Source organism: Salvia splendens, chromosome 22 (genome assembly GCF_004379255.2).
Source record: "Salvia splendens isolate huo1 chromosome 22, SspV2, whole genome shotgun sequence".
NCBI classification, from domain to species: Eukaryota; Viridiplantae; Streptophyta; class Magnoliopsida; order Lamiales; family Lamiaceae; genus Salvia; species Salvia splendens.
This window is the reverse complement of record NC_056053.1, coordinates 22,628,047-22,641,013: the sequence shown is the minus strand read 5'-3', so window position 1 is coordinate 22,641,013 and position 12,967 is coordinate 22,628,047. Positions and strand designations below refer to the sequence as shown.

Below are 12,967 nucleotides of genomic sequence, written 5' to 3'. Positions count from 1 at the left end.
TTCTCATTTTCATAGCTAGTATGCCATTCTCTAAACCTCTCAAATGCTTGAGACTTCTCTTTGAGGATGTAAACCCATACCTTTCTTGAATAGCCATCTATAATAGATATGAAATACTTACCTCCACCTATGGATTCTGCTGGAGAAGGCCCCCATAAGTCACTGTGAGCATATACAAAGGGAGCTGTTGTAGTGTGCTTTCCACCAGAGAATGGTAGCCTTTTTGCCTTTCCAAGAATACAAGACTCACATTTGTTGAGCCTCTCTGATGTCCCCAGCCTCATTACACCCAGCTTAGCAAGCTCCTTGATGCCTTTTTCCCCCACATGCCCAAGTCTAGCATGCCACAGATCCAGGCTCTCTGACTGAGTAACATTTGCTGCATTGATCACGGTTTCACCCACCAAGTAATACAGGCTATTCTTTCTTTTGGCCTCCATGACTATTCTGGGACCCTTTGTCACCCTGAGCACTCCGTTACTGGACTCAAACCTGTAGCCCTTGGACTCCAGCAGCCCTAAAGAAATCAAGTTTCTCTTGATCTGAGGTATGAACCTCACTTCTGTGAGAGTTTTTACACTACCATCACTCACCTTCAGCTTGATTTCTCCAATCCCTCTAACATCACATGTCTGATCACTCCCCAACATTACTGATCCTGTGTGTGCTGTCAACTTTTGAAACCAGGATCTGTGGGAGCATATATGAAATGAGCAACCCGAGTCCATGATCCAACATTCTTCAATTCTTGCCCCTGAGAGTATATTCAAGGCCTCATTGGCCTCCACTTCCTGAGCAAGATCTGCAGTATTTGAACCTGCATTGATCGCTTGTTCTTGCTTCCTTTTCCAAGCAAAACATGCCTTCTTCAAGTGACCCGGCTTTCTGCAATAGTAGCAGCTTCTAGTCTCCCTCTGCCTTATCTTTGTTTTGTTTCTTCTTGTTGAAAACTTTCTTGTTCTGACCCTTCTTCAAGAAAAGACTCTCAGCCACTGGATCATTTTGTCTAGTAGAAGTGGAATAATCATTCTTATGCGATTCCTTCATTTTCAGAGCAGAATGAATTTCTTCATATGTAACCTTGGACTCTCTTCCAAGTAACACCGCATCCTTGAAGTGTTCAAAACTCTTAGGAAGCGAATTCAGCAGCATCAAGGCTTTATCTTCATCCTTGATCATTTCATCGATATTTTCCAAATCATCTACACACTTACCAAATTCTTCAAGTTGCTCTGTAATTCCTCTCGCATCTGAGAATCTGAATGCAAGGAGCTTCTGCTTCAGGTGTAAACGATTTGTAATGGACTTGGTCATGTACAATGACTCAAGTTTTGTCCATACTCCCGCAGCTGTCTCCTCTTTGGAGACTTCCCTCAGAACCCTATCTGACAAATTCAAGATTAGGGTGCTGTAGGCTCTATACTGCATATCCTGAAGCTTTCCTTTCTCTTTTTCATCGACCTCCGCTTCTTTCTCGGCATCGACTTCATTCTTCAAGATATTCCATAGGCCCTGCTGCATCAAGATGGCCTTTATCTTCAACCTCCACAGCCCAAAGTCATTTTTCCCGGTGAACTTCTCCACCTCAAACTTAGCTGTAGACATTTCTCAAACAGACGGTGGGCAATCGCCAAGATCAGCTCAAGTACCGGAATTCTTGGACCCTAACTATCCCAGAAAGCAATCAAGAACTCCTTTGGGAAATTCCCACAGACGGCGCCACCTGTTGGGTTGCGTTGCCGCTGATCTCACACACGTAATCGAGAAAATAAAGCACGCAAACGATATAACGTGGTTCGGTGATAAACCACCTACGTCCACGGAGAAGATGACCGGAATCTTATTGATGAACTCTTTACAATTACAATGAACTCACACTCACACTCTACCGCTCACAACCGCTCGCTATCTTGAGAATTAATCTCTCTGGGTGTGTGTGTATATGGTGTAATTCTGCTACTTCACTACTGAGCTCTATCGAGCTATTTATACAAGATGCAATCAAGAAATAAAATCCAACTAACTCTATTTCCCAAAGTTAGTTATAACCGCTACTCGGCTCAAAACCGAACTCTTCCTTCTCGGCTAGTTCCAGCTCAAAGCCGAGCTTCCTTCTTCTGCCTTCTTCTTCTCGGCTAGTTCCAGGCTAGTTCCAGCTCGGTAAGCTGAGCTTACCGAACTCCTTTCACCGAACTCCTTTCTAGCCGAACTCCTTTCTAGCCGAACTCCTTTCTAGCCGAGCTAGCTCAAAGCCGAGCTTCATTTCTTGATCTCTTCTTTGAGCTGCAGCTCGGCTCCAACACTCGATCAAATCAGTAGTTTGCACGGACACACTTTCACACATATTCCATCCAATCCGGCTAACATGACAGAATTGTTAGTCTCACACCAAATTTTAGGGTTTTTACTTTTTTAGTGAATGTGTTTAATCGTGGGGTGAGAAAATGACTATAGCTATTAAATGGAGAAAGAAAAATAGTTAAATATTTTAATTAGAGAGAAAAAAGTGGTTGGATGTATTAGTTGGAGAGAAAGTTACTTTGTTGTTACCAAAAATAGAAATGTGTCGTCTTATTTAACACAAACTAAAAAAATGTCATCTTAGCTGAGACAGGGGGAGTAATATACTCATATAATAAAGTGCGATACACATTTTATTACTTTTTCAACTCATATTTTTTTAACATTTCTTTAAACTCGTGCCGAAAAAATAGACTTCTAACCGATTATAGATTAAGAGTTCCAAGTAATATTTTTCTATTACAACTCACACAAACTTTGTTGCATATTTCTTGAACTTTCAAATAAGTCTTGAACTTTCAACCTATTGAAAATGTTGCACTTAGATTGTGGATTTGAGAAATCTTTGTGTGTGAATATTTTAACTAATTTGTGTAAATATGAAGTTTTTGTGTATTTTACTTTTCCTAACATGTGACATGAATCTTTAGTTATACGATTTCACATTCTTTTCCCAATTTACCACTTCACTAATGGCCGTAGAGTTTATCTATCTAAAATTTTGTACACAACATTATTTTGAATTTTGATCAACCATACTGCACACTAATTTAACTACAGGTCCGAGAGAGATATCTTTTTTTCAGGATTCCCCATTAAAATTAAAAAAACACTTATCAAAATCTAGAAAGAAATATATAATCAGTTGATTATATAATCTAGTTAGTTTTTGGTTCAAACAGAACAAGTAAAATTATTAAAAATATAGTATACTCCATAAAAAAAGATAGAGAAGTATCGGCCTCCGATCTCAAGAAAATTTAATTAAAATTAACCATAAAAATTAAGATGAAACGATTTTACTTTTATTGAATAGAAGCACATCAAACTCGTAGACACCGGCAAACTTGACGTTAAGTCGAGAACCTAGCAATGCAATGCTCATAAAATACAAACTAAAATGCTAGAGAGCTAGAGAGAGAAATGCTTTGAACTGTTATTTTTCATCTCTTAAACCCACCTATTTATATGCTATGAAAAATCACATAAAAGATCATGACATTAAAGCACTGTAAACCAAAAATCACATAAAATATCACTCGACTACTCTCATTCAATACTAACGATATATGTATATAAATATAGTATATATGTCTAGGAACTCATGACCAACTCCAATGGCTTTAAGCACTTAGTGCACACATATCTTGTCTTGATTTGAGAAGCAACGGGAATAAAACAGCACGTGCACGTATCATTCGTGCACACCTTGTCCACCTTTCCGCCACAACTGGGGCACGACCCCGATGCTTCTTCACGCCCCAGCTCTTTTTTTTTGTTTTTCGGAGGCATTGCTTATCTCTCTTTTTTTTCTTAGATTTTGTTGCTTCTTTATTTGCAGTAGACTTGGTATTTATAATGATAATTCTTATGTTAGTATTAAAATTGCATGAAGTGAATAGGATTTACTTTTCCATCCCACGTTACTAAAATATAGTTACAGATTTGAAGAAATGGAGGTGATGATATTATAAAAGGTTAGAGTCGATTTAGTATATATATTGGAAATTTTTATGTAAGTATTTATATTGTGAATAGGATTCACTTTTCTACCCCACGTTAGTAAAATATAGCTATGGGTTTGAAGTAATGGAGGTGATGATATTATAAATATTGGAGTCGACTTAGTATATACTATATATTGGAAATTTTTATGTTAGTATTTAAATTGCATGAAGTAAGTGAATAGGATCCACTTTTCCACCCCACGTTACTAAAATATATTACGGATTTAAAATATAAATTGATGTGAAAAATAAATTTAATTAAATTTGAAGAAAATAGAAATTTTGTAACATCATATTCTAATTGATTAATTTTTTTCAAAAAGAGACATAAAATTCAAAATAGCTACTAGTATAGGTAGGTACTATGCCCATTTAGATTTACCAAATCATGTAGCTGGGCCGAAATCATCTACTCACACTATACTTTAATTATCAGCCCAATTAATTAATAAAAATAATATCCACCTTATCCATGATTAAGAGTCTCATTTTGTCATTTCGATTAATCTATATTCTGAATTTTGGATTCATTTTTACTATAAATTGTAGATAGTTTTAAATTTCACTAACTCATTCCACCCACATTTTATTATAAACTAATAATTCATCCATGCACAAAATAGTGATATCTTAATATTTTCATCCTTCCACCAAAATTAATCTCATACTAAAAATGAAAAGTTAAAAGTTAGTCCCAATTTATTTTTTCTTTTTTATCCCCTTTATTTTATCCACATTTTCTCATTCACGCTCCTACTTTACCCAGTGATCTCTTTATTTCTCCCATATTTTACTTATTTTACCTTAAAATTTGTGTTGTCCACCATAAGACTATTTTGATGGACGGAAGGAGTATATAAAAATGAGATTCAAATTCGACTATTTTTTTCCACCTACCCGTACCGAACTCATCGAAGACTCTTAAGAGCATCCACAACGGTGGACGGACGACGTCCGTCCGTCAATGTCGCTGGCACGGACGTGCTCCGCCGCCGCCGCGCTCTTGCCGCTGGCACGGACGTGCTCTTAGCTAAGAGCACGTCCGTGCCAACGGCAAGAGCACGAGGCGTCGACGTGGCATGCTCTGATTGACCCGTTGATTTATTATTTTTTTATTATTATTTTTAAAAAAATTGAAAAAATATGAAAAATTCAAAATTAATAAAAACAATATTTTCCCACTTCCTAATAAAATATATCCATTTTTTCCACACTTTTAATTTATTTGTTTTCATTATTTTTACCCCAAAATTCATACTTTCATCTATAAATAGTCTCATTTCAAACACAAAAAAATGATACTATACCAAACAACTCTCTCAATCTCAAATTTTAGGATTTTAATTATGTAATTTTTAATTTTTAGGAGTCTAATTATGTAATTTTTAATTTTTAGTATTTTAATTATGTAATTTTTAATTTTTAGAATTTTAATTATGTCGTTTTTATTTTATTTGTCATTTGTAATATTATTTAGGTTTTTTAATTAATTTTAATATTATGGAAATATTTTTGTTTAATTGAATTTTAAATTGAATTGTGCTCATCCTTGCGGAAGAGCACAACTGTGGGTGTTGTGCTCTTGCTAGAGAGCAGGCAGAAAAAGTGGGTCCGGGCCCACAACCGTGCTCGCTGGCAAGAGTACGGTTGTGGATGCTCTAATTACGGACATAGTGAATACCACAATTCTAACATCTTACTTAACATAACGATAGTGGTAATACTACTACGTACCTTCGTCCCCTGAATATATGAAATTTTGAGATTACAAAAGTATTAATGTATAATTGGTAAATTAATAGAGAGATAGAAAGAAAACGTGATTGAATTATTGTTACGGAAGAATAGTCTCACCTTATTTGAAAAAAAAAAGATTTCTTAAATAGAAATTTTATAATTTTAAAAGACAAACTAAAATAAAATAATTCATATTTTTTATTGAACAGTATTTTACTCGTTTGATTAAATGCAAGTTAGATATATACTTTTTGAAGAAAAAAAAACAACCTTGGAAGTCTATGTTGCAGGATCTATATTTCTTGATATCTGATCTCCATAAAGTAATGTATGTTACAATCTTTCTAACAATTGATAACAGGATAAGAAATAAGTATTGCATATTAATGCAATAGAAGATCTGACTTGTGATTCAAATGCCATTGCTTTTCCAAGTTTAATATTGTAAACCAAACTATTGTACTATACAAGAGAGATTAAATTAATATACCAAATATTAAATGATATCTTACATTATCCCCATTTGTCGATTCTTGTTTCTAAGTGTGGGACCTGATTAAATTATTTAGAGTAGTTTGCGTATTAATTTTTATTTTTGTTTGAAGATGGATTTTTTTTGCAATTATATTACTATCAAATCTAGTGGCACAGAAATTAGTCAAATGTTTGAAGATGGAATTTTCTATGTCTAATGGCTGATTCATTTTTAATTTTTTATTATGCGATTTGGTGTATTATAAGTTACTTCATTTGTAGAAATTTAAGTAATTTTTTTTATCGAATTATGAGTTTTGCATGACAATAGAGTGAAAGGAGTCGCTTAACCATTGACACCACTTCATATCTTACAAAATAGTACTATAATTTTGTCGAAATATCATAACATATTCAACTAATCTAAGTATTTCTTAAACTTAAAAAACATAAAAAAATGTGTTTATCCAAAATTAATAATTATTATTCTTAAAAAATAATTTAGCAACTTCGTCTTACCAATTTTCTCATATTTCAAATATTTTTATGATTGGAGGATTAAAAATGTTATATAAATGTGGTTACTTGCATGATTCAATACTTCAATATATATACGTAAAACGACAAAAATCAAAGATATCCTTTGAGCGATACATAACTACTAGTACTATATAAAATATGGAATCATGATTACCGTATCACTTTATAAATCAACTATGAATTATTTTCATAAAATCGATTAGTTACCTAACTTTATGATGTCACTTACCCAAACTCACATTTTTTTCAACTAAGTAGATAATATTATTATATTGATTTATTTCATCTTGTTGCTTTCTTTTATGGTCATCTGATTGTATCAACCATCATAGATAAAAAAAATTAGATACATGGTATTAATAGAATATTTTTTAACAATGAACAAAGTGTATATTTTTTTTATAAAATCGTGGGGATATTATTACGAATGTGTGAGTTTTTTATTGATGAAAACATGGAGAGAAGGTGTTTAGTGAGTTCTAAAAGAGACAATAATGTTAGGTGTTAGGACATCACTCCTTTGTTTTGGACAACTATTGCTCTTGCATTCATATTCCACCAAATTGTGTTCCCTACTCTATGGTTTACCCACTATAATTCTATCCTTTTTCCCTCTATGGTGAAAGAGGTTGACAGATAACGTCAAGATGTGTGTTATCGTCTTTGTTTATGTTTTCTTGTGTTCATCTGTTGCTTTTTTTATGGAGTGGTATAGTGTTATTTTATTCTCTATGTTGATTTTATAATTTTTTTTATCATTTTTTCTATTCCGAATGATTTCTATGCTATTACTCTGTTACTAGTAATAACCATTGTATTTAGATATATGCAATGATTGGAATTGATATATATTTTAGTTTTATTTAGATATATGCAATGATTGGAATTGATATATATTTTAGTTTCAATTATTTTTATGTCATGTCTATTATTATTGCTATATACTTGTCAAACTTATACATTTGTGTGGAAACCAACTTTGATTTAACAATCCAAGTAGAGAGACCAGCAAAAAGTTGAGGATTACATGGTATGTAATATGAGAAAAAAAGGATTACCCAATCTTTGATGATTCAAGAGAAAAGACAATCAACATGTGCACATATCAACTACTTTTAACAAACATAATCTTGACAAATTTATTTAATTTATGCTAATATATTTGAACAAAAGAAGAAGTATCAAATAAATATCTCCCACTTTTATCATTAACTCTCTCCTGCCCATGAGAGAGTGAAAGTTGTGTACAATGTAGAAGAGATTAAACACAATAACCAAATATCTAAATTATTACTTAAGTCTCTTTAACACATAAGGACCTCTCAAGCACCAAAACGATAACTAACGGAGATAGCTCGATTACAAAGACGTTGATCCACGACTGGTTTGTCCGAGAGGGCTCGGGGTTCGATTTACTTCTTGTCTACCGTTCAACCCCGGGCTCAGCTCCGATCTTATTTCACTAAGACGTGGACTCTGCGCCCTCTCAGGCAGCCGCGGACTGTATGCAGCCTTCATTTCCTCCAGAGGCGATTGTGTCGAACTTGTGACCTTTGGGCTACGACCAGAGCGTATCTCACCGCGACTTCTTGTAATCATCTCGTCCAACAACTCACCACTGTCAAGAGTGATGGCATTGCCTTGTTCCTGAATGCATAAAGACAGTAAAAAAGTAGTCATGTTATCGATTTGTGTAACCGTCTTATACACTCCATACGTCCCAAGTTAACCGGTTCGTATTTTTTTCGGGACGACCCAAGTCATTTCCTATTTTGACAAAAATCAATCTTTTATTCTATCTCATACTTTATTCTCTTTTCACTTAAAAACATCACTTTCTTAAATTTCGTGCTGAAAAGAAACACCTTGATATTTTAAAGTTACTTTAAAGTCGAGATAGTAGATAGTAGTAATTATAAAGCGAACACTTACGTTGTAGGATAAGTTGTAGCTAATTGCAGGGGCTTCTTCATACTCTGCAGCATCCAAGTCTTGCAGATGAGCACCTTTGAAGAACTTGGGAAGCAGATACTGGCGAACGGGAACGAGGAGCATGATCAGCAAGGGGAAGAGGACGCCGGCAATGGGGATCCACGTTATTCCAAAGCATAGGAGCAAGTAAACAGTCTGAAATAAAGTGAAGAACGCGATTGTTTTGAAAGGCACCGTCTCCACAAAGGTCGCGTGATACTCCTCTAGCACCCTACATCAGTTGCCGAGAGTCAGAGAAGGTGAAACAACGTAAAAAAGGACATTCTTGAGTGCGAAGATCCTCACATGTATCTTCGACTTGGAGCTGTGAAAAGCAGCAAGATTCTTTCCCAGAACTGGTTTCCTGGCAAGCTCTCGATTGCCATGAACGCAAAGTAGCCCCAGAGGACTGAAGTGGGGATCTTTTTCAAGAGAGGCATGGCAGCAAGACAAGCTCCGACCATTAAGGCTTGAAGCAGATTGCTGAGGCGTTGCTCCTTAACTTCCACGGGCAGAAGATCATCGACATCCTTGTCCACATCAAAGATGGCAACATCAACGGGCGCATCCATGTAGCCACTAGTGGATGCGCGCTGAATGGTGGAATCCTTCAGCTCCTTCAATCCCTATTCGGAACAGTGAATAAGAATATGTGTTCGGTGTTTAAACATCTCAAAATGATGCAAGTTGTTTCAAAGGATTCGAAGGCGTCATACCAGAACAGCGGGAGTTTGGTACACGAGGGGAGTCTGCATCTCTGTGTATGCTTCTTGCATGCTTCTATACAGCTGGGATAGATTGGCATTTTTACTGATGCTATCTCGAGCAGTTGACACAAGCTTGTTCCTCAAAAGCTGTTTCACAAGAAACGGGAAAAAGCCATAGCGTGAGATGAAACATATCTGGTCATACTATTCTTCGAATTCTGTGAAATTAACCTGATGTTTCAGAGTGGCCAAACTTTTCGTGTGCATTGGGGACTGCGGAATAACTCCATTGGCTGGAGGAATCCCGATGAGACCACATATTATTACCTAGTTACCGCGAAATAGTGCGTGACTTTCATGAAGGTATAAGAATACAAATTGAGAATCTTGATCCACAACTTACCAAAAGTCCCAAGAGAAGGAGATCGTAGTGATATGAAGAAGGCTTCTTCAGATTGAACTCTTTCTGCTGCGCGAGTTGAGATGCAACGCTATGATCAAAGTAATAAAGCACGGCTATCATTGTGGCAGGAATAAATGCTCCAATAATGTAAAGTAGTGGCACATCCCCCATGTCCTGAGACATCGAAAAGAAAAGAAAACGAAACAGAGAGAGATCAGTGACTCAGATATGGGGTTTCGTTTCACTTTTGTAGCTACTTCGGAAGGATAAAGGGAGAAGCACCTTGATAACTGTCCAGTTCGCGTATGCTCCATCTGACCACGGATTTGGGCTAATAAGTCTTCTCGGTATCCCTTTTGGCACATCGTTAGCTGGTATGTAAGACAAGCCAGTCCACACGAGCACCATCAGTGGGACACCATAGTCTGCGATAAATCCTCTAAGCCATCCTTTAAATTGAGTTACAAGTTAGTAAACTCAGGCTATACAAGAACGAAGTGAAAATTAATGTAAAATTTGTCTTTATCAATTTTATTCGTGATAGCACACCTGTACCATAGCGCCAGGACCTAGCCTTACGACTACTCAATGCAGTGAGAAGCAGGCCAAATGAAAGCACCAAAGCAAACATTCCGTTACCAAAGCGCCAGGAAGGTATAAGTGCAGTTGCACTTCCGTTTCCCCTCTTAGGAATTCCAAACTCCTCCACAACTCCCTAGATATAAGTCAGATTTAAAGATAAGCAAAAATAATTGAATAAAAACCAACATTATCAGACTAGATGAACTACATATGACAACCTAGTGATGGACTAAATTGGTGCTATGATTCATGAACACTGATTTAGTGCAAAGTTTCTGGGAATGCTTCACATTAGAAGGGCAATGAGTGTTGCTAAACAATTATGCTTGCTCATCTACAAAAAAAAGAGTCGAGGAAGGGTACAGCGATGCTCACACGAATTGCTTGCTGCATAAAGAGCATTGCGATTAAAAGACCAAACAATTCACCAGCAACACGCGTAAACCGATTGATTATAGAGCAAGCACCTAAGATAGCCAGCAAGAAGAGTAAAATAGATGTCCACACGCATACCCTACACAAGACAGTTCATCATTCAATACAAAATTTCTAGAATTCGCGGTCTTGATGTTCAAACAATTAAAAAATTATACCATGCTGTCCAGGCTAAGAACAACTTCTCCCCCAAATCTTTTCGATCTTTGGCAAAATCGAACATGAAAGTGTACATTAGCACTGTTGGCTCAGCTACACCAAGTATAAGCAGTGGCTGTCCACCTATGATAGAGTGGATCACACCACAAAGTGCAGTTGATGCAAGTGTTTGCACTGCTGTCAAAGTTCCATCTGCAGCAACACCGAGTTTTCCTATAACATCTATGCAACATAACAAAAAGAGGTACCGAAATTCAGACGAAAAATCGCCCTTACTGGTGTTTCTCTCCAGCTGCACACCGAAAGATATAACAGGAATTGCCGATGCAAAAAAGATATATGTTGTTGGAGCCAAGATCCTACAAAAACAGTGTTGACTTAACAGCAAAAAACTCTTTGAAACAACACTCACAAACAAAAACCAACATTTCTTCTCTTTTCACAGTGCATTACATTTGAAGCATGATTAGAGACACACACCTGATACCGGCACCTATCCCGCCACTCCAATCTTGTTTGTAGCACATAAGCCTCCCTTTGAGGTCATTTTTAATCCCACGAAACGGAACAAAGGTTTCCTCCATGAAAAAACACCCAAATTTCCCACACAGAGTATAATTCAACACCAAAAAAGGTACTCGAGAGGCCAATATCACTATAACTATATTTGCATAAGAAAGGCTATGGGCAGAAGAGCATAAACTGCTTGATTATTGTAAAAATTTGGCATATCATTGAATCTATGTATAATTTGAGACCTTTCAAGAGGCCCATACTTTCAAGAATTAGAAAAAAGGCTACATCCTACTAAAAAATTGGAAAGAATAGTTTGTAAGTGTTCAACAAAAAATGAACAAAAGAATCACAGAAACTGGTCAAGAATGATCTAGGCCTACTTGTATTCCATGTTTGTAGCAGAAAGAGAAACAATTCTAACGAAATGGATGCATTGCTGATCAAGAACAGAGAAATTGGACTAACGGTTGACTGAAATAATGCTCAGATCCATCATATCAACACTCAACTTACATCAAATTAGATACTTTTCTAACCATCAACTACTTCAAACCAAAATGCACAGACCCAAAAGCAAGAAGCTGAGATCAATTTACATGGTATGAAATCCCAGAATCCAAATATTCTAAAAGGTTCAAACTTTGCAACTAGAAAGGGGAAAGGAGCAAGAATCAAGCAATTTAGCGAGGCCCCATTTGTGGAAAAGAGCAAGAATCAATTTTTATGTGGGAAAGTGAGAATTTTTCCCCCTTGAGAGAAGTTAAAGCACAATTTGCATGAACAAGATTGAAGGGAAGAGAGGTGATCTGATGAAATTAGCGAGAGCCCATGCTTTCTCAAGGAGAGAGAGAGAGAGTGAGATTTGGGAAGACAAGTGCTGAATTAGCAGTGCGATTCAAGGGCAGCAAGGAAAGAGTCAAGACAAGTTTCACACAATGTATCAAGAATGAAGATTATAAATGAGCGACACACACACACACAAACACACACCAAGTGTCCTTATAAGGTTTTTAAAACTATGTAAGAGAAACACGCTGTGTGTGAGCAGTGAGTGTGAGGTGAGAAAGCATTTAAATAGGTGGTTTTCAGACGGAAGCATGCAAGTACATTAAATAGATGATTACAAAAATTACTATTCTTGATAAAATTGCCTCCAAAAAATGACATAAATCATCGTAATTTGCTGAGCATGTATTCGTCTAAGACACATAATATTACATGTTTGATTCAGAAGATTACACTAAATTGAAGCACATATTTACCTTTTTGCGGTGAGAAGGCTGATTCTCAGAAACAAGCTTGTATTATTCTGCTTTTTACACTGAATAAAACTGTTTTAAGCTAATTTTCTCCTAGTTTTCTTCTAGAATTTAGTACATTTGATTCTTGGAGAATAAACTTTGGTTTTACAACCC

At 36.0% G+C, this 12,967-nt stretch overlaps 1 protein-coding gene across 2 annotated transcripts; it reads right to left on the bottom strand.

Moving 5' to 3' along the window:
* Window positions 1-7,958: 7,958 nt before the first annotated feature.
* Window positions 7,959-12,631, bottom strand: LOC121787362 (probable boron transporter 2). 2 transcript variants are annotated; one of them, XM_042186075.1, is made up of 12 exons: window positions 11,517-12,625; window positions 11,313-11,395; window positions 11,036-11,228; window positions 10,818-10,956; window positions 10,410-10,575; window positions 10,143-10,309; window positions 9,861-10,034; window positions 9,689-9,784; window positions 9,467-9,604; window positions 9,057-9,376; window positions 8,712-8,982; window positions 7,959-8,426 (listed from the first exon to the last, which is right to left on the bottom strand). In XM_042186075.1, exons 1-12 carry the CDS (start codon window positions 11,618-11,620, stop codon window positions 8,139-8,141), a joined length of 2,139 nt encoding a protein of 712 aa, XP_042042009.1. In that variant the 5' UTR covers window positions 11,621-12,625; the 3' UTR covers window positions 7,959-8,138. The 2 variants fall into 2 exon arrangements, with proteins under 2 accessions (XP_042042009.1, XP_042042008.1); XM_042186074.1 differs by having other exon boundaries at window positions 11,036-11,395; window positions 11,517-12,631.
* Between the last annotated feature and the right edge of the window lie 336 nt (window positions 12,632-12,967).